The 25,741-nt window shown below is 48.0% G+C and overlaps 7 protein-coding genes across 7 annotated transcripts; 4 read left to right on the forward strand and 3 right to left on the reverse strand.

Annotated features, from left to right (window-relative positions):
- Positions 1-355: 355 nt before the first annotated feature.
- Positions 356-2,865, reverse strand: TRIVIDRAFT_190875 (uncharacterized protein; the record flags this gene model as incomplete). Its single annotated transcript, XM_014102716.1, has 4 exons — positions 356-1,129; positions 1,184-1,647; positions 1,716-2,676; positions 2,734-2,865. The coding sequence occupies 4 exons, from the start codon at positions 2,863-2,865 to the stop codon at positions 356-358; spliced, it is 2,331 nt and encodes a 776-aa protein (XP_013958191.1).
- Positions 2,866-7,854: 4,989 nt separating this feature from the next.
- TRIVIDRAFT_148268 (putative Pfs NACHT and ankyrin-domain-containing protein) lies at positions 7,855-12,291 on the forward strand (the record flags this gene model as incomplete). Its single annotated transcript, XM_014102717.1, has 5 exons — positions 7,855-8,894; positions 9,056-9,865; positions 9,918-10,938; positions 11,146-11,476; positions 11,810-12,291. Coding segments are annotated over 5 exons (3,684 nt in total), but the record flags the coding sequence as incomplete, so codon positions are not given.
- A 1,751-nt stretch (positions 12,292-14,042) lies between these two features.
- TRIVIDRAFT_179449 (uncharacterized protein) lies at positions 14,043-15,560 on the forward strand (the record flags this gene model as incomplete). The annotated part of the gene is made up of 1 exon (XM_014102718.1): positions 14,043-15,560. One exon carries the CDS (start codon positions 14,094-14,096, stop codon positions 15,558-15,560), a length of 1,467 nt encoding a protein of 488 aa, XP_013958193.1.
- Positions 15,561-17,304: 1,744 nt separating this feature from the next.
- Positions 17,305-18,522, forward strand: TRIVIDRAFT_147400 (putative mating type pheromone G-protein coupled receptor; the record flags this gene model as incomplete). The annotated part of the gene is made up of 2 exons (XM_014102719.1): positions 17,305-18,055; positions 18,113-18,522. Coding segments are annotated over 2 exons (1,161 nt in total), but the record flags the coding sequence as incomplete, so codon positions are not given.
- A 471-nt stretch (positions 18,523-18,993) lies between these two features.
- TRIVIDRAFT_200313 (uncharacterized protein) lies at positions 18,994-21,205 on the reverse strand (the record flags this gene model as incomplete). Its single annotated transcript, XM_014102720.1, has 4 exons — positions 18,994-19,389; positions 19,462-19,912; positions 20,027-20,717; positions 20,794-21,205. 4 exons carry the CDS (start codon positions 21,203-21,205, stop codon positions 18,994-18,996), a joined length of 1,950 nt encoding a protein of 649 aa, XP_013958195.1.
- A 507-nt stretch (positions 21,206-21,712) lies between these two features.
- TRIVIDRAFT_89479 (uncharacterized protein) lies at positions 21,713-22,281 on the reverse strand (the record flags this gene model as incomplete). Its single annotated transcript, XM_014102721.1, has 3 exons — positions 21,713-21,974; positions 22,041-22,090; positions 22,153-22,281. 3 exons carry the CDS (start codon positions 22,279-22,281, stop codon positions 21,968-21,970), a joined length of 186 nt encoding a protein of 61 aa, XP_013958196.1.
- Positions 22,282-23,107: 826 nt separating this feature from the next.
- TRIVIDRAFT_45957 (uncharacterized protein) lies at positions 23,108-24,053 on the forward strand (the record flags this gene model as incomplete). The annotated part of the gene is made up of 2 exons (XM_014102722.1): positions 23,108-23,423; positions 23,536-24,053. 2 exons carry the CDS (start codon positions 23,108-23,110, stop codon positions 24,051-24,053), a joined length of 834 nt encoding a protein of 277 aa, XP_013958197.1.
- Between the last annotated feature and the right edge of the window lie 1,688 nt (positions 24,054-25,741).

The following is a 25,741-nucleotide window of genomic DNA, read 5'->3' on the forward strand; positions in this document are numbered from 1 at the left end:
CATTCATCATCAATACATCCATGGAATCCATCCATTTGAATCTCTCATTCGGTAGCATTATTGGGATAGAGTACATACCTTACACACTCTTAAAGGTATATGAGTCCGTAAATAAATGCATAGGTCACAACATCAAAATCATAATGGAAGTATTTTAAACCATATACAGGTACTCATCCAAGAGCGGCTCTAAGCCATTAATATGTGCGTCCATATATCTACTTGTGTGTATATTGGAGCCTCCCTCACTTGGGGACAACATGCGAATAATCTAATACCACCACCATAAACTCAAATTCATTAAAAAAAACATCAAAGGTATCATATTTATACATCAACTCATCAAATACATTAATCAGTCGCTCAACGCAAAACAGCGCTCGCTGCTGTCCGCATTGTTTCCCCACCAGTTGGGCATCTCAATAATCTTACCCGCGCCAAAGCACAAGAAGATGAGCAGCATGTTGAAGTTGAAACCAGCATCAAAAGCTGCTGCCAGAATGTAGTTCCATCGCGCCCACAGGTCGTAGCGGTATCGGTAAGCCAAAAACATGACGACGAAGCCTCCAATGAAGCTCGATGTGTAGCCCGTGCTGATGTTGCCGTAGAAGATGGACATGGCCGAGAAGAAGATGGTGGTGTTCCACAGCTGGAACTTGGCTCGCGGGAACATCTTGTGCAGGAAGAAGATGATGATGAGGCACACGGCGCCAACCAGGAAGCCATAGGGAACAGGCTTGTAAATATCCTGCTTGAAGAGACGGCTGGGGCCAACAAGCACGTACTGAACGCCAGACGTGAGGGACGAGGCCAGAGCCTGACCAGTCCATTGGTGAGTGGGATCTTCTTTGGCGCCAGACAAGTAGTCCCTCTTGGTGTCGATGACCCATCGAATGACGGCGTAGTCAATGGGGATACCGATGGCTGAGCCAAAGACTTGCGAGAAGAAGACAGCCTTGGGAGGAACATGCATGTAGTGGCCAATCTTCATGTCCTGGAGGTTGAGCTGCGCACGATACCAGGCATCTCCTGCGATGGCGCCGTAAGTGGAAGCGCCGCAGGGGTTCTTGAATCCAGACACGGCGTTGACCATGACACCGTACAAGAGTTCGTTGGTTGTTCCGATGGGCTAAAAGAGTTATTAGCACAACATTGAAATTGGGATTGACAGGGGTATTCTTACAAGTTGAAAGTTGGACAGGGCATACAGCCAGCCCAACGGCACGACAACAAGAGCTCCTGTCGCAATGGCCACAAAGTAGGTCCACACGGGAATAAACAGCAAGTTCTTGCCAACCATGGCAATGAGCATGACAAACGAGACCAAAAACAGGGCGGCAAACCACCAGAATGGAATTTCATCATAGGGGCGCTGCAAGATGTTGATCTGATCTTTGTACTGCTCCGTAATCTTGCCCGAGTCCTTCTTTGTTGAGCGCTCCTTGAGCTTCCTGAAACTCTCCTTGATCTGGGGCCAGCCAAAGAGTAGCATCCAGACGAGGGCTGAAGAATATGAAGCGTAGTCGAAGAACATGCTCCACAAGCTTTGGGGGCCGACAAATAGTTCTCCGTATTGTGCATAAGCGGTCTCGTTCAGCTTGGCATCTGCAGTCAGGAGATCGGTCAAAGGGTATCTCGTTCCGTTTTCTGTAGATATGAGTTAGTTTCATCTCGATAAACCTAATAACAACAAGAATTGAAAATCAAGTACGTACCCAAGAAGACACGGTTAGACATCAGCTGATGATTCCACTTTCCAAGGTTACCAAACTTGGAAGCAGGAATCAAGATCCAGCAGTTAACCACAAAGGCGGCAAAGAGGACAACCTGGGTCCACCAAGGAGTTAAGAAGAGACTACCGTTGGTTGAAATACTAGACCAGTCAAACGACAAGTTCAAGAATCCCATGCCACCGAAGCCGGCACCGACAAAGTTGGCCGTCTTGTTATGCGGCGCAACCCAGCAGAGGAACGCAAGAGAGCCCAAAAATGGGAAGACGAACTCGGGCAGGAACTGCCACAAGATGACGCCGCCCATGACGGCAAAGAAGATGACCATCTGCTTCCGAGAGGCACGGCTTGGGTTCTCACGCTGCTTCTTCTGGGTCTCGAAGAGAGCAGTCTGGCAGAGAGACTGGAACCAGGGGTACTGAGGATCGTAGATCAGGAACTGGCGAGCCAGTGCCGCGTATGAGTAGCCTGTCCAGGTGATGGCCAACATGAAGAAGGTGGCCACGGCACCATTGACGGGCTGGTTGAAGTAGAGTTCGGACATGGAGATGGGGGTGTAGCCCAGGTTGTAAGTGGCACCAGATGCTGCAGAAATGGTGACCAGAACGTGTTCTTTGGTGCTGAAGGGACCCGGGTTCAGACTGAAGCCCCATTTGGTGCCAGGGATTCCAACCCACCAGGCCGGAAGGACCTTGGCCAGCCATACGCCGACGTAGTTGGAGGCAATCTGGACGAAGAAGACGGAGTAGGGGGCATATGTTGTTCGGTAGTGGGCCATCTGTGACAAGAAGGCACCAGGGGCGACGAAAAGGATGGTCAAGAGGAAGTATCGAAAGGTCAAAGTCGGTTCTGTAGGATCATTGGTGAAGCTGACGATGCGCCTCACATAGGGTGGGATATCCTTGATTCTGGTGTCATTTTCGTCGACAACCTCCTCCTCACCATTCTCATTGGTGAGGGTGTACAGAGTTTTGCCACCGGTGAGGTCCTCTTTCGACTCGACATCGAGATTGGCACCAGCCTTTTCATCGACGCCGAGGACTTCGGCCTGTTCCTTTCGGTTCAGGGTCTCCTCGGTGATGATGGGACCGGCCGAGACTAGTTCATCCGTCTTCTCCAGCTGAGCGGACGCCATTGTGAAAAGCCCTGGCAAGCAGCCGAAGGTCTACAAGAAGAGACTCTGCGGAATAGGGGAGAGAGTTGCACTTGATGAGAGCATCTATTGAAAAAAGAGAGCGCAAGCAAGGGGCTATTTAACAAAACTTGGGGGATGGAGAAATGCTACGTAAAAGAAACTCCCCAACTACATCCATTCCATCGCGGGGCCCAACAAGTACTTCGTAGCTTCATTTTGTCTCAGCAGTATGATGTATGTAGCATCAAGGATTTGACAGTGGCAAGCTGCGGCCAAGCTTGCGGCACAAGACATCCGAGAAGTGGAGGGCCAGGGTAGCACGCAATGGCAGGGTACCATCACGATGCTGTTGGCGATACATGTGTTTGATCAAAGGCGCGTGAAGTGATCCATTCGCTGGTGCTGCTCATAGGATGTACCGATACAGAGTGATACATGACAATTACATGATTATCCACGGTTCAAGCTCATTGTTAAGGTGTAAAAACTAGGGCTCTTCGTATCAAGACATTGTGGGACGTTGGAGTTCGGCCTAAAAGCGGGATTGCCATCGAGTGCCACATCTTGAAAAGCTTGACCACTGCCGGCTGGGCATAGAGTGGACAAAATAAACGAGACGGTGGTTGTGATTATGCTCGGGAAAGACTGTTAATCTGGATCGTTTTGCTACAAATGTTTGCCTTCACGTACGACCTCTCCCCTATGAGCTATATATGTTTATGCCCAAGACTCCTTCTTACAGAATATCCTCTCTTTCAATGAGCATCTACATATATAAGTATGATTCAAGGTCACTGGCTCACTTATTTTTGTCCACAACACTAGTTGCCACCATTCGGCCGAAAAGAGCAAGCGGCTAATAAGGATCTTTTGCATCTGGATTGGCTTTACGGCAATTAAAGGTTGGCCGAAGCGTCATGGCCCAAGTAAGCCAAAAATGAAGCCTCAATGTTCCGGTTTGGTGAAGCAAGTGAAGCATGCTCGGGGAAATTTTAACAAGAAGCGTCGGCAAGAAAAAGATGACAAGAGCAAGGGTGATGGTGTCATCGCGAGCTAGGCTTGAACAGGGCAAACCCACGTGGGAATGGACCCGAGACTCTAGCTACGTTATTCAGATGCTTAAAATTTTGTTTAAGAAAGACGATGAACTGGTGTCAGATTCTACTTCCAGATGGGGAGTTCCGTAAAGCGTGTTCTACATGATTGGTATCAATCAATTCGGCACGGTGAGTGCTATTAATACATGTAAGCTGTTTCAACTTTGCACTTCTAAATGTTGCTGCGAGTTGCTGTAAGCATTCCAGAGCGGCTCACTTACAACTTGTCTCCATATATGGAGCTTCAACGTTGGGTCTTGTGGGGAGCAAACTCGGTTTAGAGTCCTCATCACCGCACTATTACTACAAGGAACTTTTTTTTTCTCTTTTGCCTTCTCATCACTTACTGGCACGCCTTTCATCATGTCAGACGATTCGCCTAACATCGGGTATAAGTACCGGTTCTTTTCATCCTTTCGAGCTTCAACACGAGATCCAGACCCATTCTGTATTACCAATAGCTGTGAAATCTGTGCCGTGTCATCCCAACAGGGCGGGCATCGGCGGATGCTCCAGTCTTGAAGTCCAAACTTCAATATTATTTGTAATTGGATTCAAAATCATGTATCCTTCTTCTATTCAAGTATGCTGTCATTGGCTACTCTGTAACTCCTCGGATATGCCTGTTCCGCTGGAGTAATATTTCGTTGGACAGCCTCACATGCATCTATTAGCATTGATACGGAGTATGCTGCTGCATCAACATCAGCTGAACGCTCGCTCCCTCTACCCGTACGCCGGCCCATTATTAGTGCTACTCTAGATCTGGCTGGAGAAAAAAATGCATATGCACGACCCGATATCTTGGTGTCACGCTTGAGCTAGGCACATGCAGGGAAGGTCGACGGGGCCAGTTTCTCTACACCGAATGCTATCATAGACTTGTTCGGTGAGGATGGAGTACTTAATTCATTAGCCCAATGGCATTTTGGCAAATGATGGCCAGCGCCCAAGGGGGTAAGTCTGGAGGGACGAGATTTATCGGTCGACGAGTTGTCTCGAGATTTCTCGCAATAGCAAAAATTTGTTTCTTGGTGGCTGATGAATTTGACTGCCATATAATTTATGGCCAGTTTCTCGTGGCAGAGAAGCGTTATACAGCTACCTAAGCTTAGGACTAGGAGATTTTATGTCGCGAAATATTATCATAACTTTTCACGCATCTTTGTCATCAAATTCAACATTAGAGAAATCACGCACGAGCAATGTGGAAGATGATTGTATTATTTGATCTGTCCCCATTTGTAACAATCGATTCCCTTATTTGTATCTGAATAGCCCTTGAACCATAGCACACGCGAGTGCTTCATAACTGTAACCAAAACTAATCAGCAAGAGTAAGAGCGACAGCTATCTGCGATATATTCACCTTAATTCCAAAGGGCGATGTGTGGAGGGTGAGCGATGAAGCCGAAGGAAATGCTGGACCCGTAGTTGAATCTCGTTCCACCATTAGGAATATACAAAACCAGGAGATATATAAAGTAGGAGTCATCCTGAAACGAAATGTAAGTATCGCAGACTTGCCACCGGACAGGAGGAGATTCATCGTCTTCCATAAGATCTTCAATATATACTGAGACATCACATCCCTGGTTCGCCAACGCAGACATTTCAATCCCCAGATTGAGTATAATCCATCGATGATGCCAATTTTGTGCATTTATTCGTGCACAAACTATGAGATGGGGCTCCTCATATTGACCACCGTGATCGATGCGGCGGGTTCTAGGTTCGACGGGAAGCTCGCGGTGGCTCGACGTGGTTCGATGTATTGGACGTCCACGTTCTGCCATTTGAAGACTGTTGGTTTTGAGGTGTATCTGGTTCAATTTTAAATCGCAATAATAGGGATGCTGGGCTTAAATAAGAAAACGACTGATAGTTTCTGCACTAAAACTATATCATGAAGGTTTGTATAAGACTTTCATGGATTTTTCTTTCATAAAGTATATCTCAGCCAAATGTAGCTTCCGAATCACGGCGGTGGTGCTTTACCGATGTTACTTTTCGGTTTATTCCGAGGCGTCGTTACTGTTACAACTAGAAGATTATTGTTGAGCTTATCTATATTAAGTTGCAAAGGCAATAACGCACCAAGTTCTGCTATAGTGTTATTATGATATGCAAACGATGGCTAGGATCGGATAGTCCAGTGTATAATGCCCGCGGAGTCGCGGCCACTCGCTTCATGGTGCGCATCCCTGCGTGTTGATGAGAGGTATCCGGTTATACTTCTGCAGAGACATCTTGCTATTAGGTCACATGTAGTAGACTGGTCCATGCTTACCAGTCATTACAAGATAGTTTTCAAGGCAAGGCAATAATTGAGGTCGGTCTTGAATTCACAAATATGTTAAGTTATACTCTCGGTCATACCATATAGATTGTAGACAAGAACTGAAGATCAACTTTTAGAATACTAGGGACTGGCTATCTCTATCCTAGCGCCTTTTTACAATACATGGGTCACTAATATATCAAGTCATAGGCTGCCATATTTGCTCAAGTTGCCATAACAGCTTTATCTCTGCCGGATCTCAGCAGCATCAGCTGGACTTCAAAAGGCTGCTTTACTTTCAGCTTGGTTACTGCAGTTATGTCTGTCTACTGTGCCAGCAATCAATATCAGGTCACGGGACGCTGTTTCACACGCTACGACATTCTTGAGTGGATTATCGGGCTAGACAATTCTGAGAAGAAACTTCTATTAATTTCGGCAGTACTCCTCATTTCAGCACCCAGCAACCTTCTCTCTGCATCAGTTTATTCATTTCTAATTGGCCTTGTCATATACTTTGGATATGTCTGGACTGAAGACTTGGACAAATCACTTGGAGACTTAGGAAACAGGGCTATTTTTATCACATATATTACCGCTTTCTCGACGTGCTTAGCCATATACCTACTCTCCAACATTGTTCAAGGAGGGAGCAGTTTCATTTACATACCATCGGCCATGCGCTACCCCTTTAATAGAAATGGCTCCCGTCATCAAGGAAACATCTATCACAATGAGCCCAATGGAGGAGAAAACACCGCATCTACGCAGCACGGCCTACGAGAAAATGACACGAGGTTTCATCATGCTAACAGAGAGGGTGCATTTGAGATGAGGCGGTCACGACTCGTGGAGGTCCGCGCATGTTTTCAAGAAGCTGTACAAGTCCACCATGAAATAACAAGACTTAATGGACGCATCGCGGAGCTGCTGGCAAATTTTGAGGATGTCGAAATCAGGAATGAAATCTCAGGCAATCAAGTTGCTAGGGTTAGTGCTCTATCTTCTTTGCAGGCCGTGTAAGGATGGGGGCTATTGGCGAGGAAATTTTGGGCCAAAATGCCTAAGCATAGTATAACTACATAGGCGGACACGAAATCGGCCTCAATTGAGTAGGTTTACAGTCAGGCATTTATACGGGACTTAAAGTTGCCTAATATTTCAGTAAAGCCTAGTTCGTGCTGTCAAGTTTGATCAAGAGTAAAACAGTTACAGATATCGATTCTGAAGGGACTACCATTCAAGATACAGGTATTATTCCCTCACTTAGCACCTGCAGATTTTATGTATTTCGCCCCGCGCGCCGGGGTAGCTATGAAGAAAGGCTTTCAGGGATTATACAGCCTAGATGAGGCTCAGGCATGCGAGTTTACATCATTTATGCCTAAGACCAATTATCAAGGCTGTACCAGCTTGGTGCCTTAAACCCCCGCATCTTGCCTCAACAAGGCGCCGCTCTCAAACATCAGACTCAAGTGCCAACGTGGATATCACACTGCTACTTGATCCTTACCAGCGAATACCAAAAATAATCGTCATTAAACGCATTCACCTCATCCTCTACTCTCTTGAGACTAGTGTTGCCCAGTAAAGCCCGCCGAGAACTTCAAAATGAGCGCCAAAACGAGATCCCATGCCGACTACAACGTTGGATGGGTCTGTACGTTGCCCCAAGAGCAAACTGCAGCCATAGCCATGCTGGACGAGAGGCATGAAGATCTAACTAAGGCGCCAACTGACACCAACGCCTACACGCTCGGCTCAATTGGCCATCATAACATCGTCATTTCTTGTTTGCCCAAGGGCCACACCGGTCTGAATTCGGCAGCCACCGTGGCCATTCAAATGATTCAAACATTTCCATCTATTAGAATCGGTCTCTTGGTCGGCATCGGGGGAGGAATCCCACCAAAAGTGCGACTAGGCGATGTGGTTGTAAGCACACCAGTTGGTCAATTTCCTGGAGTTGTTCAGTGGGATATTGGCAAATCGACGGAAAGGGGCTTTGAAAGGACTGGATCGTTAAACAATCCACCCAACTTTTTATTGTCTGAGCTGGGCAAACTAGAATCGAACCACGAGCTAGCAGACCCAAAGGTTTCCGTCTTTCTCGAGCAATTTGGGAAGGCATATCCACAGGCCGCGAAGAAATACCTCAAATCTACCTCCCTTGAAGATTTATTATTCAAGTCTAGCTATTTACATGTTCACAAGAAACTTGCCGAAGATGATGATGTGGACGACTATGGTGACGATGGATCGGAAGATAGCGAAGCGGGGCCGGTCTGTGCTGCATGTGATAAATCTCAGATCGTTAAAAGAAAAGTTCGGACAAAGATCATGCGCATTCATTACGGCCTCATTGCTTCCAGTAATACAACAATCGATAATGCTGAGTTTCGGGATAGTCTTAACAAAGAGCTTGGTGGCAAAGTCCTTTGTGTTGAGACAGAGGCTGCGGGACTTATGAACAGTTTCCCGTGCCTTGTCATACGAGGCATCTGTGACTATGCGGACTCACACAAGAACAAGACTTGGCAGAAACACGCGGCTGCAGTGGCAGCAGCATATACGAAGGAGCTCTTGGGCTGTGTTCAGCCAAGTGATGTTGAAAGAGAGCGGCCAATAAGAGATATACTGAACGATGGTGAGTAATACCAATTATATTATAGCATGGGCTAATCATAATTCTAAATTTGTTGTTCTCTTAGTTAAAGAAGAACTGAGCCATATGAAGCAGGATATCAAGGCCGGTTTTAGGGACACGAAGGAAGGCCTCGACAACCTTATTGATGGTATATGAGATCAATAGTTTTGCGATCATCGTAGGCACCATGCTTACTGTTTCAATAGTTCAGAAAGTTCGAGAACAAAACGAAGCCCTGTCATGGTTGAGCTCTGCTGAGTCTGCTTCTACACATTACGACTACATTACGAAGTGCGAACTTGGAACAGGCCAATCCCTTTTAGTTTCTAGAGAATTCCAGCAATGGATAAGGATTCCACAAACGACTCTATTCTGTTCTGGCATTCCAGGCGCCGGGAAGACTTTCCAGACGGCTATCCTAATAGACCATTTAATCAATAGATTTCGGAATGACAACATGATTGGCCTTGCTTTCTTTTATTGCAGGTTCGACGGTCAAGATGCCCAGAAACCACAGCAACTCATTTCAAATCTCATCAAGCAGCTAGGTCAAAATCATGAACCTTCGCGTGAAAAGATAAGAAATTTTTATGAAGACTATAAGAAGAGAGGCAACCGGCCGTTGATTATAGATCTTACCAATTTGCTTCACGCAATAATACCGTTATTTTCGAGAGTTTACATTCTAATTGACGCTCTAGACGAGTGTGACGACAATGATTTTAGCCGCACAAGATTGCTCGATAACTTATTTGCCGCACAAAGGTCTGGACTTAATATTTACGCTACGTCGCGAAAATTCAGTGTTATTGAGCAGAGATTTCAAAGAGCTTTAAAGTGGCAAATTCGTCCCAGCAAAAATGACATTTTTTTGTTTCTCGATCAGCGCTTGGCACAACTGCAGGGAAGCATCCCCTTAAAAGATGAAATAAAAGATGAGATCAAGCAATCCATATATTCTTCCATTGAAGGGATGTCAGTACCTTTCTATGATTGAGCTTTGACATTCATAAGCTTACCAGCCTAGGTTTCTCTTAGCTCCGTTGTACATCGACTCTCTTGTTGGCAAGAGATCCTTTGCAAAGGTTCGGGAGGCATTGGCTGGGTTAAAGAAATCCCCAAAAGAATCAAAAAATAGATCAGATGTTCTAAGTAAAGCCTACCATAAGGCAATGGAGCGAATACACCAACAGAAAGGCGACCTGCCTACAGACGCAATGGTCATCCTTGCATGGGTGGTAAAATCCAAGAAACCACTTCCAATCGACGCACTTCGATTAATACTCGCAATTAATATTGAAGCATCTGAAATAGATAAAAATGACCTCCCGACTGCCCAGCATATCACACGAGCTTGCGCTCCACTTGTTGTGATAGACAGCAACACTCAAACGGCTCGACTAGCCCATTACACCATTCAAGAATATTTTGAAGGTTCGAACAACATCTGGATGAGAAAATCTCAAGAAAAAATTGCAAGTATTTGCATGTCATACCTATCATTTTCAAAAATTCGATCTATTTTCGGTTCCCATTCCCATAATTTCACTTATGGAAACGGAGAAGGGTTCTTTCACACATACGCGACGGAATTCTGGGCGCATCATACGGCTAAAGCTTTAGCTGAAGGCCTGGAAGTCGAAAAAGTAGTGGGCTTCCTCGAGAACAGCACCAAATCGAATATGTGGTGTGATTCATTGATGCAAATCGATTTAGCGAAAAATAGCTTCTCCGCAAAGTCAGGCAACGATTTACTCCAAACTTCAGAGCAAGTGGTGGCATTGCACGTCGCAGCTTGCTTTGGGTTGCCAGATGTGGTGGCAGAGCTAGTTTCAAAAGGATATAATCCCGATACTAAGGATAGGCGTTCCAGGACACCTCTATGGTGGGCAGTGAATAACGAGCATGTGGAAGTGATTAAAATTTTACTTCAAAGAAACGTCGACATCGAAGCCAAAGACAGCTTACATTACAAAACGCCCCTAAAGCTGGCAGTACAGCGGGATTCGGCATACATTGTTGAATTGCTCCTAAATAATGGCGCTGACGTGGAGTCTGGAAACAGAGACGAACTACTAAACTTGATGAAGTCCTCAATTCCGAATGAGAATATATTCAAGGTACACTTTCGGGCGAAATGGACGCAAAGTTTTTCGATTTTCACATCTGAAAATGATCTCAGATGTCTGCCCCCATTAGCATTGGCGGTGACAAAAGGGTCCGACGTTATTTCAGCGTTACTTCTTACTCGAAAGGCGAAAATAGAGACAAAGCATGCATTTCATTCAGCAATATCAGCGCTACACATAGCCGTCGAGGGACGAAAGCGGATTATAACCGAACAATTGCTCACAAACGGCGCAAAAGTAAACATCCGAAATGACAAGGGTTCAACAGCGTTACATATTGCTGTAAAATCTAATCAACAGGACATAATCGAACTATTACTCGCAAACGGCGCAAAAGCAAACATCCAAAATAACGAGGGTTTAACAGCACTACATATTGCTGTAGAATCTAATCAACGGGACATAATTAAACTATTGCTGGCAAACGGCGCAGAAATAAATATCCAAAATAACAAGGGTTTAACAGCGCTATACATAGCCGTCGAGAAACGAGAGTGGACTATAACTAAACTATTACTTATAAACGGCGCAGAACCAAATATCCAAAGCAATGAGGATATAACAGCATTATTATATATTGCTGTAGAATCTAATCAACGGGAGATAGTCAAACTATTACTCCTAAAAGGTGCAAACTTAAAACAGCCGAGCACAGCTAAACAAATAGTCAAAACCGGTGCAGTCGCTAAGATCCACAAGGGATTGACTATATTGCATATAGCTGCAAGTTTTAATAGTCACGATACAGTTGAAGTATTGGTTACACATGGCGCCGACATAGGTGCTCGAGACCAACAGGGTTTCACGGCATTGCACATGGCTATAAGTCTTAATCATCATGAAGCAATTGAAGCATTGCTTACACATGGCGCCGATATCGAGATCGAAAATCAAGAAGGTTTCACACCATTGCACATGGCTATAATGCTTAATCATCGTGAGGCAATTGAAGCATTGCTTATACATGGCGCCGATATCGAGATTGAAAATCAAGAGGGTTTTACAGCATTGCAAATGGCCATAAGCTTTAATTACCTGAATGCAATTGAGGTATTGCTTACACATGGCGCAGACATGGGGGCTCGACATCAATACGGCTTGCCAGCATTACACGTGGCTGCAAAATTGGGTTATCATATCGCTGTTGAAATGTTGCTCTCAAATGGTGCAGATACAGAGATCCGAGACAAGGATGGCTGGAAAGCGCTACATATTGCTGCGAGGTTTGATAGGCCGATGGTAGCCAAAGTATTGCTCACACACAGCGCAGACAAAGAAACTGAGAACGGTCGTGGTGAAACACCACTGATGATAGCCATGAGATATGGGTCTCAGAAAACAGTTAATCTCCTTATTGTGGAAGGAGCTGATGTGGCAGCCCATGATGGAATTGGGAACTCGGTGCTATCATGGGCCATTGCCTCATCTCTTTGGCCAACAGTCGAGTTACTCATCGCAAAGGGCGTCACCATAGAACATGGAGCAGTAATTGCTGGCGGCCCGATGCTGCATTACGTGATAGAAAAGGAGGACAACGTACTACTGGATTGGCTTCTCAAATACAGCTTCAATATCAACTACCGTGATGAGAGTTCTCGCTTGACTCCTCTGCATAACGCTGTTGCGAAAGGGAACGCGGCTATTGTTTCTCGCTTGCTTGAGGTAGATGGAATTGATGCCGAGGCTAAAACCTCGGATAAGGATATTGACGCCTTGACAATGGCTCTACGCAGGAGGAATAAGGAAATTACACGGTTACTGATGGATTCTGGGAAAGTGAGCACTGCATTTGGAAGTGCAAAGTTTTTCGAATTCTTGAGGAAGAGTTACCATTAGGTCAGAAGTAGCCTCAATTCGCATAGTTATGATGCTTAGACTCTAATATCGTAAATATGTGTCTTTTCATAAGATCATGTAAGGCTAGAATCAGCCATTCTCGAGCCATACCTTGTGGTTGACCTTCAATGTTACTTTTGTTTACCAGCATGGGTTGGCATGTATACATAGTCTCTGATTGGCTAGACAACTAAGCCCACCTCTGGCAACTAGAGCAGGGGTCGGTTTTGGGAAATAGTCAACTCACGACCGTCAGCGTGGACAATCTCTCTCGCATTGGGCATTCCAGATGGAGCCTATGCTTGACGAATATATTATGGAAAACTTGTTGATGCTTGAACACGAAACCGATATGTTGAACGTCATAATAGATCGTCATGTTCCTGGTCACGTGCGAGTCTGAGCAAGTTTAAAGCACTGTGGAACCAAGTTGTGAAGCCACCTGAGAAAAGAGAAACCTTGGAGAAATGAGGCTGCTTCTCAGCACTGTATGTACGCTGCTCTTCTTTGGAATCCCCCCCTCATCCCCTCCGAACCTCCGTATATCCGTACATCCGTAGAAGCAAAGAAGAAACTTGGGCGCCCCGAGATATTCCATTTGTGGCGTCTGATGGCTTTTCCCGCCCGGACCATCGGATTCTAACGCCCAGTCCACGAGCAAATAGTCGAGCTAAGAAACTAAGACGACAAGACATTAATAATAGCCTATCCAATGGCCGTTTCGCCACAGAAAGGTTTAACCAAAATCGGCCCATTCTTTTCGTAGCCATGGGCCGATGTGTCATTTCTCTTCCGCATTTTCTCATCATCGCATCCTCGGAGACATTTCCCTCTTGGTTCTCGTTCTCGTCCTTCTTACATTATTTGACACATCCCCCGCGTTTCGCACGCAATAGACTGCGTCTTGTGACTCGTCATTGCTTTTTAGCATTACAAGTCCGAAGATTGTCTGATTTATCGCCGGCCGGCTTAGAAATTCCTGGCTTTTATCCCGCAGAACCGAGGGAAAATTAGGAGGCGTTGGTCCCTCCCCCACTACGCAGCTCGAAAAATATTTGTCAACCCGAACGATTGTTTCAGGACTCAAAACTACTCCTAGGCCATTTCGCTCTCAGCTTCTCCATCTTTGCTATTTGCCTCACTATCGGTTGCTTTGGCTCTTTGGTCTCCATCTAAGCGCAACTTTTCGACTCTGCCGGGTCTTGTCCTGTTCTGACGGAGCAAGAGAAGCTTAAAACATGCTTCCTCCAATTCCCGTCCTCGCCGATTACGGCATCTCACCCACTCATGGCTTTCTGCCCAGCACTCTCCCTCTTACCCGCCTCCCAGATCCCTACTATAACAAATGGGAGGCCATTGTGGCCAATCTACAGGCTCTGATCCTCAGTCGCCGTTTGCGCGGCGTCATCGACCGCCTTCCGGTGTTGTCGACCGTGGGCCTTGAGCACGATGCCGAGTGGCGTCGAGCGTATTCGCTGCTCTGCTTCATGGCCCACGGATACATCTGGGGTGGAGATTCTCCCGCGGATCGACTGCCGCCTCAAATCTCTATTCCGCTGCTAGATGTGTCGCGCCACTTGGAGGTTCCGCCCGTGGCAACTTATGCGGCCGTCTGTCTGTGGAACTTCAAGCCGCTGTTTATGGATGAAGACATTGACAACTTGGAGAACCTGGCCACGCTCTTTACGTTTACCGGAGCAATTGACGAATCATGGTTCTACCTCGTCTCGGTGGCCATCGAGGCTCGAGGCGCTCCCATCATGTCTCTCATGCTCACGGCCATTGCGGCCGCAAGACAAAACGACTCAGCTACCGTTACACGCTGTCTGCGGACTTTTGCTGAGCGGTTGACTGACTTGACAAACATTTTGCAGAGGATGCACGAGAGTTGTGATCCTGTAATCTTCTACAATCGCATCAGGCCCTTCCTTGCTGGAAGCAAGAACATGGCTGAAGCCGGCTTGCCATTTGGAGTCATTTACGACGATGGCACGGGTAACGACACATACAGACAGTACAGTGGAGGCAGCAACGCCCAGAGCAGTTTGATTCAGTTCTTCGACATTGCCTTGGGCATCCAGCACCGGCCTACAGGAGAAAAGAGCGATGCCTCGTCCGAGTCGGACAACCGTGGCCGCAGTGCAAAGCACAACTTCATCCAAGAGATGCGCAAATACATGCCAGGTCCCCATGCACAGTTCCTTGAGGACGTGTCTCGGGTGGCCAACATTCGCGAATACGTTCAAGAACACACCGAAGACACCCAGCTTTGCCTCGCCTACGATGCCTGTCTAGCTATGCTGAGCGCCTTCAGGGACAAGCACATTGGTATTGTCACTCGCTACGTCATCACTCCATCTCGTCAAGTCCGCGCTCGCAGCAGGTCTCGCAGCCCCGAAGTCGTTCGCCGACCTCTCAACCTTGCCATTGCCTCACGCAAGAGCGAAGGAAAGAGCCAAAAGGGCACCGGCGGCACGGCTCTGATTCCTTTCCTCAAGCAGGCGCGGGACGAGACAGGAGAGCCCGCTGTTGAAGAGTGGACGAAGCGGTTTATGAAGAGACAGATCAGAAAGGAGGGCAGTGGAGATTTTTTCTTAGGTAAGGAAGACGACGGCGCTCCATCGGAAACGGAAGATGTCGAAGTCAAGGGTCTTGCTGGGGTTTGGACAATGGAAGACGAAGTTGGTGGAATTTGCTCGTATTGATGTGTTGATGAGGACGCTTCTCGATGATGGTAGAAGCTATTCAACTCGCTTCTTCGATGGTATTGGGGTAAATGATCTGCTTGTTTTTCTTTGTTGTAAAATTTGGCGGGCGGCTGTTTTTGCTTTTGATTGGATCGGTTAGAGTACATGTACAGATGCATACATACTGGGTGGTTACGAATGATGGAATGAAGTTGATAACAGTTGAGCAACACATAGTGGTCATTGGATTTGGACTGTTTTACCAAGTTAATCGTGTATAGAGGATGGATAGCACATCTCGACTCAATAGACTGCCCTACAACACCTTTTTTTTTTTTCCTCTCACGTCTCTCTAGTAACACAGGCCGCTTCTCACCAGTGACTCTCGTCTGTCCTCAGCCGCAAAATGTGCCAATCCTGAACCCCTCCGAACAAGGGTCCAGCAAACATTCCCACAGGTTCTGGCCTCTCTCTCTCCTTTCATTTGACAGCGGCTCGGCGGTCCGACGCGACCGTGGAGGAGCCCGCGGAGGCGATCCGGGAGTGCCACAGCGTCAAGAGCAGGATTTTATTAATTTGGTGCCGTTTGCTGCTCTTGAGGGGGATTCGTTTGTTTGCAGACTATTGGTTCATGCAGCGGCATGTTCCCTTTGCTTGTATCACCTAGAGCGGCCTGCACAGACACATATTGAGACGAGGCAGAATGGCGAAGAGAGTGAGATGATGCGGTCTAGTACTATACGGGTATCAACATGTGTGAGGGCATTCAGCACCACAGCTGTACTAGTAGTCTAGAAACTACATGTAGTAGCTACTAGGTAGGCCATCAAGTGCCATGGAGCTATGGCAGGTGTCCGGCACTTGCGTGTTAGTTGCAGAAGCGCCGGCTGGTTCCGTGACACTGGCCAGGTTGTGAGCAGTTCGCTTCTTCGGTAGTACCTATAATGGGGTGTGTTTGAATGCCGAAATGGAATTTTACACTTGAAGCCTTGATGGCTCGTATCTACAAAGTTACAATTGTTGTTCAAGTAGAATGCATCTGATGGAATGTAGGATGCCAGCCTTGACAAAAATATCACCAACTCAAAGCCATTCTCCACAGCAGAGAGCAAGAAAATCACCACAGAAAAATAAATAAAGTAATAACCCAAAAATAAAAATAAAATAGTCAAAAACGATCACTCACCTGCAAACCCGCAAACATCCCAATTCGGATCCCCTGCAGCAGCCCTGTCTCAAGAACAATACTAAGCAAAAACGCCACATCCGCAACAACAATATTAAGCACTCCCGCACTCTGCATTCCATCTCCATCTTCGCTTTCTCACTTTATTCCCTTTCAATGCCCGAACCTATGCTGCGGCTCAGTTCAATGTATCCTTTTACACTTGGAGACTGTGGTTTTGGCGGTATTATGCTGTGCGAGACAATGTACACGAGGGGGGCGGGCGAGGTTGACTGCGTTTTCTCTTATAAGGTGAGCTGACGATGGTCTGAATGGAGAGCTTTGGGAACAATGGCTTCAGTTGCGATGGTTTGGTCGGCAGTCTATTTTTAAAGATATTATTCTTTTTGCTTCTGCGTTGAGTTTTCGACCGGTGCAAGAACTGTTATTCTGTCTCTCGCGATTTCTCTGGCTTGGTTCGATATATCCTCCTCAACACCAAGATATTCAGCATCACCACCAGATATCCGGCATCATCATCAAATTCTCAGCATCACATACACAACCAAGTGAACTAAGCGAACAACAACAACAACCGCAAAAATGGCCTTTGATCCATACACCCAAAGCATCACCATCCACAGCCCGCCAGGCCCCCCAATCAAAATCCCCATCCCGGAAATCGACCGCTTCAACGAAGAAACCGCCAGCATCATCATAAACTACGGCGCCCAGCTCGGCGCCTCCATCACCATGCTGCTCGTCATCCTCCTCACTGTCCCGACGCAAAAGTTCCTGCGCGCCTCCAACCTCCTCCACATCCTAGCCCTGCTCGTCTGCGTCTTCCGCACCGTCTTCCTCGTCCTCTACTTCATCTCGCCGTTTTCGCACTTTTACCAGGTCTGGAGCGGTGATTATTCGCAGATTCCTGCTTGGAACTTTCGTACTAGCATTGCTGGCGCTGTCCTCCCGATGCTTCTCACCGTCACTACGGAGGCGGCGCTCATGCACCAGGCTTGGACCATGGTCTCGCTCTTTGCAAACAAGACAAAATATGCAATCACCTTCTTATCCCTGCTCCTCACTCTCATCGCCATCGCTTTCAGAGTCGCGTATACCGTGGCCGAGTGCAAGAGCATCATCGACTTAGTTTCAGCTGAAAAGTATGCCTGGCTGATCAAGACGACGCTCATCTGGAACACCTGCTCGGTTGGCTGGTTCTGCGCCTTGTTCAACTCCAAACTGGTCTGGCACCTGGTCAGCAACCGGGGCGTGCTTCCTTCTCGCCGGGCCATGACCCCGATGGAGGTGCTCATCATGGCCAATGGAATCCTCATGATCTTTCCAGGTAAGCTTCTCTCTCTCCTTATCACCATCTCCTATCACTAACAACGTCCCCAAAAAGTTATCTTCGCCACCCTCGAATGGTACCACTTCATCAACTTCGAAGCCGGCTCCCTAACGCCCACCACCGTCGCAATCATCCTCCCACTAGGTACCCTGGTCGCCCAACGCCTGTCCCAAACCTCGCCGGCCCCCTCCACCGATCCCTCCTCCTATCCGTCTTCCTCCTACCAAGCTCGCTACAAGGCAACCCGCGACTCTTCTCGCACGCCATTCAAGTCCGGCTCGCTCTTCTCAGCCACCACAAACAGCTCAGCCCCTCGATCTCAACTCGTCGACACCACTGTCCTGGCTCCCGTCCGCGATGTCATCGACCCAATCGATCTCGAGCTCAGACAGATTGATGGGTATTTGCAGCCAAAGGAGATTCACGTCAGAGCAGAGCCAGGCGAAGGTCAGTTCCACAAGTAGTGCTAATGTCGGCGGCCTTTTCTTTATTCTGCTTCATTAGTTTGCACTGCATTAGCAAGCGTATTGAAACATTAGCAAACATTGCATTTACGTTGTCATTGGTTTGAAAGTGGAAACAGGGCATCAAGGTGGATATAACTTGCTATGAGACACGGCAGCTGTCCAGGATTATCCAGGCACTAGGAGATATATATAGGTACATATATATAACAGATGTCACTCTGCTCTCGAGTTTTTTACTTTTTTTACTTTACGAGCTCTTCTATTTATTTTGAACTTGATTGAATATTACTCTGCCATCTACTTCTCCTCATCAGTATGAGTTTGATATAGATTGTAAGATGTTGATGAAAGCCATCCATAGCATCTAGACACACGATGAAGGAGTAATAGCATGCGTATTCGAATATTTTATTAGTCTTAAGTGATAACTACCCCCGTCTTCCTTTAGTAGTAATTCCATCGCTCCGCCTACTCCGTCTGAGCCCGTGCCCTCAACGCAGCCATTCTCTCTCTACAGAGAGTTGTAAGACTTCGTAATTCTTTTCCTCGCACAGGCTGGGGTTGTTCAAGAGCGCAGTGAACCTGAGAAACAAATAACCCATGGCTACGAGACATCAAACGCCGACGCAAAAGGCGAAGAGAAGGGTGGCGGTCCGCAATGCTAGGTTTTTGTATAGTAGAGGAAGCCTCGCTGTCATCCGTCCATGTCTCCTCACGCGAAATCTCCTGATATTTCTGCTCAAAATCGGCGCCTCCCTCGCCGTCGACATTGTAACCTTGGCGCCGCACGGGGAAGATCTGCTGCCCGTCATCTTCAGAGCTCGACTTGGTCTTTCTTCTCCAATCAGATCTAATTAGCGTTCCCTTGACAAGTCAGACCACTAGATATACTTTGATCATTTTGAAGGGATTGCGGATTAGGTTACAACCACTTACAAAGTTTTTCCCGTGGCGATTTCTCTTGATCATGGATGGCTTGGTGTAGAGTAAGGGCTTTAAGTCGCTTGCCTGGCTGCTGATACTGTCCATACCTGGCGACCGATTATATGAACGTGGAGGTCCATTTGCTACCGGTGACAACAGTCTTGGGGGAGGTGGTCCGTCCCAGGCTTTGATGACTGCCTGCTCAGGCGCGTCGCCAGCAAGCTTACTCTTCGAAGCGGCAGTCCTTCGGAATGTCGGAGACGAAGATATCTTGGGAATATGCCCGAATCTGTCTTCTCTATTGGCTTGATGGCTCATGGACTCAAAAAGACCAATCGTCTCTTTGAGTCTCCGGTCTTTTGCAGAGAAATTCCCTGAACGTAGTAGGTGGGAGCCATCTTGTGTAAAAGCCTGCCGCTCGGAACCCTGACGGGCAGCAATCGGCCGTGGCGGTGTCTGTGGACTGCGTTCTGAGGCCGATTCGACCTTTTCAGCGTTATTTTGAAGGAGTGGCTGTGCGTCGTTTACTGCATCTGTCCGTGGGTGCCTCTTCTAGAGTGATGGCATTGAAACTGACGAAGGCAACGCGCTGTCGAACTTTCGCCGGAGGTTTGAGACTTTTGACTGCTGAGAGGGAACCGATTTGGACAAGGGCAATGGCGGGCCCCTCGGCTCTTTAGCATAGCTATCAGTATAAGTCATCGATGATAGCACGGCGTCGTGGCATGGGTAGCAGAGGGTCACACCAGGCTGTAGGTTTTCTAACAGCTCTAGATCATCCGCCTTCCTTCGTTGGTCGTCACTTCTCAGGCTTCTGCCTTCGGGGTGTGAAACCGCTTCCGATGTATCGCAAGCCTTTGGGTGCCAAGTCCCTATTTCTGTAACAACCATATTTTTGAGCGGAGAAGGGGTCTTGTGTAAAAACACACCGCCCTGTAGCTTGAATCGGGGCTCATTTCTTTGCCAGGTGCTTTTACTGTCTTCGATACCAACTTGACTCTCCAACAGGTGTCGAGACGAGCGATCGGGCGAAGCGAGTGGCCGTGGCAGATATTCGGGATGCTCAACATGTCGGTGAATGGATGCCAGATCAGGAACGTCTCTCTCTTCTTGCAGATCCGGCTTCACTAGAGCATCGACCTCGGTTATAACCGACGGTCCTTTCATGGGAGCTTTCGCGTGGGAGGCTGTTATATGGTGACTGCACTCGTTGGTCACGGTAGGTGAAGTGATGCGTTTAGGTTCATAGGTAGCCGTTCGCGCGACATCTATCCAAACGTTAGCCTATCGTCCCTACAAGCTATGTCTAATATTCAAGTGTGTGTTGGATGCGGATCTACCCACTGGAATTAGCAGTCTCATCAAGTCCTTGCTCGAACAATCTCCTCATATCTGCAACGGCCAAACCTCTCCGTGAGATTAATTTCCCAGTTTTAGACAATGGAGTGGCTGTGTCTACAACATGGGAGCTTCTGAGGCGCGGTTCCAACCGATCCTGTGTGGCTATAGAAGCGCTCATAGGAGCCAGAGATGGCGATGTTACGGTTCTCGATGCACCAACCGCCTTATCTCTTGGGTTTTCTTGCACCAACGGAGCATCTGGAAACTTGGAAGCGAGAGTTGGGTAATCTCGGGCCTCGTATGCTGATCCGATGTCTTGAGGCGGCTTTGAGGCTCCAAGGTTCTCGAATTTGGACACCAGCCGGGCCAGCCCTCCTTGAGACGCCTGCGCACGCCGAGTGCCTACAGCAGACATTGTTCTCGTCGGACAGTTGCCTTGAAATCAGAGCAGCAGAGCAAACTTCTTCTCTCTCTAGGGCCTTGAGAAATGGAGCGAGGGTTATAAGAAAGGAGAGTAGAAAGAAAGCGAGGGGATGAGGGGGAAATCGAATAACAAGTATCTTTGAGAAGCTGGATAAAACAACTGTGATATGCAGGCAATGAAGTCAAAGGCAAATCTCTGGCATGAGGCCGCGCCTGGAGCCGATGTTTACGTCAAGCTGCCGGTTGTTGATCCTGCGGCCCCGAGATCAACTGCAGCTTCCCTTTCTCGTCAATCATTTTAACCAACAGCAAGTGTTAAAGGGTGAAGAGATGGAACGCAAAAGCATCCAGGGCTCTTTCCAAAAAGCCACCCCTTTTTCCGACCTGTACAAGGTTTTCCTCGTTCGGCTATCCTGACCGAAATAAACCTCCTAAAGCATCCTTGATCATAAAACAAAAAGGATTCACAGCGAGCACGGCACAGGGTTCGAAGAATGTTCCAAAAAATGGAGATTGCGTTTCTTTTTATTTCATTATCGAGTCAATCATTCCGGCAAGCCGTTGTCGAGCCGCATCATCCACCTGAAGTCGCCCCGCAAGTCTATATCGCGTGCAGCATGCCGCGCAAATCTCGCATCGTAGTATACAATCATCCTTCTAATGTACAATGACTCCATTTTGTGGTTTGATTTGGGGGTGTCGAATTGGTAATGGGAGTTGGATCATGAGGTAGTGGAGGGAGAGCGCCTATCGATTATTGACTGCATCACATTGTTGTTAGCTGGGTCTATATCCGGATCGCAATTCACATTTGGGGGTGGTCGTACGGAGGAAGGAGGATCTCGCCCCAGGAGCTGGAAAGGAACGTGACGGCAGCCTTGTTTTCCTATTGTTAGCTTCTTGCGCATCGCTGGACATTGGACATTCTGGAGAACGCACTCCGAAGATGGCGATGCTGCGGACAAAGGCGGCGTTCTCAGCCGAGGTCAAGGTCTCATAAGTCGAGGCGACGAAGCCTTTGGGGGCGCGACGGCCGCCCTTCTCGCCGTAAATTCGCTTGGGAGGCATGATGGCTTTGTTTGGGGAGTGACGGGAATCGGGGGCGATGAAGCGCAAAAAGTTATGGGCAGAGATGCTTTCGATGCGAACGTCACTGAAGGCATCGAAAATTCAAAACGCCCCGCCATTGCTCGCAGCCAATTGCCGAGTCACATGATTGGGCAATGGAGTGACAGGAGATGGAGCGGAATTGGCTGCGGTTGTACCAAGAAATAGAACACCTGGTTCCGTGGTCTAGTTGGTTATGACATTTCGTTAACAGTTTAGTTGACACCACCGAAAAGGTCCCCGGTTCGAGCCCGGGCGGAATCACTCTTTTTGCCTTTTGCAACAGTTTGGTGTGCTGACGATAGTACAAACTGATGAAGCGAAAACAGCACTCATCTTTAATCTGGTTCTTTTTCTTTTCTCTTTTTTAGTTCTTTTTCATTGGGTTGCTCTGTTTGTGACTGTGAGAAAATCCCATTTCCAGTTAGTTTTGTCTATCATTCTGACTAACTTTGGCTCATAGAACTCACGTTCAGAGGCGTCGCATCTAATCTACTGAGAGCAATCTTACTTAAACCTTCATTAATTGCCATATTATTATTGTTGTAAATGCCATTTCATCCAGTCTCGATAGGCAGAAGGGTATAACTCCCCTACCTCGACAGCATTTGTCTTGCTCTCTCTCGTCATCAAATCCATATCCTCTAGGGTATCTCTCCAAGGTTTCACAGTTGCCAGCACCCCGCCCCCGCTTATCCACAGCGGCACCGTCATTGAGCGTGTCAGCATCAGAGGAGAGACATTGGTATATACTGCTACGTATTCAATTATAGAGACTCTATCCGCCATGGCAGATTCACCGCGACAGCCTGGCGGCTTTATTCCTCCCCAGGGCGGACTCCCTTCGCCAGCCCCGTCTTCAGCCTCGTCACGAGCAGCTTCAAATCTGCCGCACCCGAGAAACAGTGCGCTGCGGCCCGGATCAAACAAGGAGGACATGGTGAGGAGATTTGTAGACGAGAAGCTGCTGTACGTTTCGCGCCGGTACGTGAAGAAGTTTGGGAACCCAAATCCTGGAGACACGGTGGTTGGTTTTAAGAGCTTCGGTGAGGTGTGCCGGGAGCTTGATGAGATTGTGAATGTCTTGTGGAAATCAGGGACCCGTGAGTATCTACCTATCTACCATCTATATCTACTATTTGTACAGGGCAATGCAGTGCAATGCAAAGCAAAGCAAAGCAATGGCCACACTACTAACATGGCATGAAACATCAGCGAGCTTGCAGATACCGTTTCTGCTCAAGTTGGCCAGTGACTTTACTCAGTACGTCCGGTCATTCCCGCCATCGTCAAAGGCGTCGTTTGATCTGCTGCACAAGCTTGATCACTGCTTCGCCAGCCTGCTCTCGGGCCAAGACATTGAGACGAGTGAGACGCTTCCAGGATTTGAAAACGGCCTACGAGCGGGCATGACGACTACCGACATGGTCCGGTGCCGGAGTCTTGTGGAGCAGACGAGGGTGCTCATGGTTGAAGTCATGAGCAGTGGTGAGCAGGAGGAAGAGGATGATGATGAAGACGATGACGACGACGAAGATGGCGACGAAACAGAAGGGGGTGAAAGCTACGATGCTGGTGGTCCGTCTTGGGACATTGACGAGGATGAGCTACATCTGGACGCTGCGCGGATCTACGAGAACACAATTGTGCATCTGGGCAAGAGGCTTGGAGATTCACTGGGGAACAGCGCTGATAGCGGCGATGCCGCCATGTCAAATACAGGTATGACTTGAGGTGAATCAGAATGGAATATTCCAGAGAAACGGTTCAGCACGCTGGAGTTCAATGTTTTGCCGCTGCATCAAACAAAACACGCTGAGTGGCTACCCCTGTCCGGCTCGTATGGGGACATGGATGGCCCCCCACGAGGCTTCTCGCCTAAGCAAAGCACAGCCCAACTGAGACGTATGCGTACTCGAACGAGTAAAAGACAGACAAGGGGAAGACGAAGACGAGGACGGCAGAAAACAAAACAGTAGAAAATATAAAAACCCTTGTCTTGCCCTTCTAATGTCGACACGCAAGAAGCACAGCAAAAGCCCGCAAAAGAAACTAAAAAGAAACGAAAAAAACAAACCAACGCAAGGAAAAAAGCAAAAATGGCCACCTCCTGACTTGGGGGGCGCGAGTCAATGAGGCATCATGGGCCGCTCATTGGCTCGAGATGCGCCGCAGTCAGCCAATCCGGCTCGTATTTGCTAGCATCATGCAGTTTTCCCTCCAGCAGCGTCGTCTTTTGTTCGTACGGTAGGGGCCCCTACTTTTGACGGTGGCGAGCTATTGTTTTGTTTTCTCCTCCCTGCTCCCATTTTTCTTTTTTTTTCTTGCTTGGGGAGGCTTCCGATTGGGGGGAGACGGGGAACGAGGCACATGCAAGTGCTGGTGTTTATTCACATGTTTGTGGTGTGTACCCGAGGTGTATAGCAGAGGTACTGTGAGGTGTTTATTGCAAAGTATCGTATATGAATTCACGACTACTGTAGATCAACAGGGACGTTTGCTAGTGAGGGATCTGCTCTGGAGATGGCGATGCGATGCGAGGGGCCGTGTTTGTGATTGATTGCGTGCCTGGATTTGCTGGTTGCTGTAGGAAGAATCGGCGACGATCAACTAACAACGGCGTGCTATAATACTCACAGTAGGTACTAGGTTAGCAGTGAAACATGAACCATTCATAGGTATCTATCTATTTTCAGTTGCTTCTTGTCGAGATGGAGATGATGATTCTAAACGCCCGCATCATCAGGCTCTCATCATCCTCATCATCCTCATCACCCCCGTCACCATCCCATCCTCTCGCCCACAGCCAATCCAGGCCTCGCAGCGCATAAATTCTACCTCCTCGCTACCATGCGCATACTTCAAACGTGCAGCACCAGTCATAAGCACACTACTGCAACCCCCCCGGTCTTGTTTCCGCTCTGTTTCAACTTCTGTGCCTGGCCCCCCAACCCCTGCACGTTTCTCGCGCCTAAACCGCCCCCCTGTAGGATCAAATGGATGGATTTCCGGGCTGCCGTCCAGCGCGGCATCACGCCTATCAACCGCTCCATAAGCCGGCGAGGTGCCAGGCGTCTTAGCATGCCTGATGCTCCGTCCAGGTCCGGGCTTTTACTGGCTGGCCGCTGAGATTTTGCCTTTTCGCGGGCTCCTGGGCGGTTTCTTGGACTTTGCGCTTGGGGGGGTTCTTGGCCACATGGGATGGCGCTTGGGCCGTTGGTGGACCTGACTATACGCGGCTTGCATGACTTTTGGATTCGCCCTTCTGCAAGGTACCTGGATCTAGCCCGAGGATGAGGACAGCCGTAGTCGTAGTATCAAGAGGTTTTGGTCGGGCTAGTAGATGTGCCTGAGTCTAGTGCAGGTGAATGCAACGACAACGCACCTGGAGTTGCTGGGGCCCTTCGATACATTGGATGTA

Source organism: Trichoderma virens (genome assembly GCF_000170995.1).
Source record: "Trichoderma virens Gv29-8 chromosome Unknown TRIVIscaffold_5, whole genome shotgun sequence".
NCBI lineage: Eukaryota > Fungi > Ascomycota > Sordariomycetes > Hypocreales > Hypocreaceae > Trichoderma > Trichoderma virens.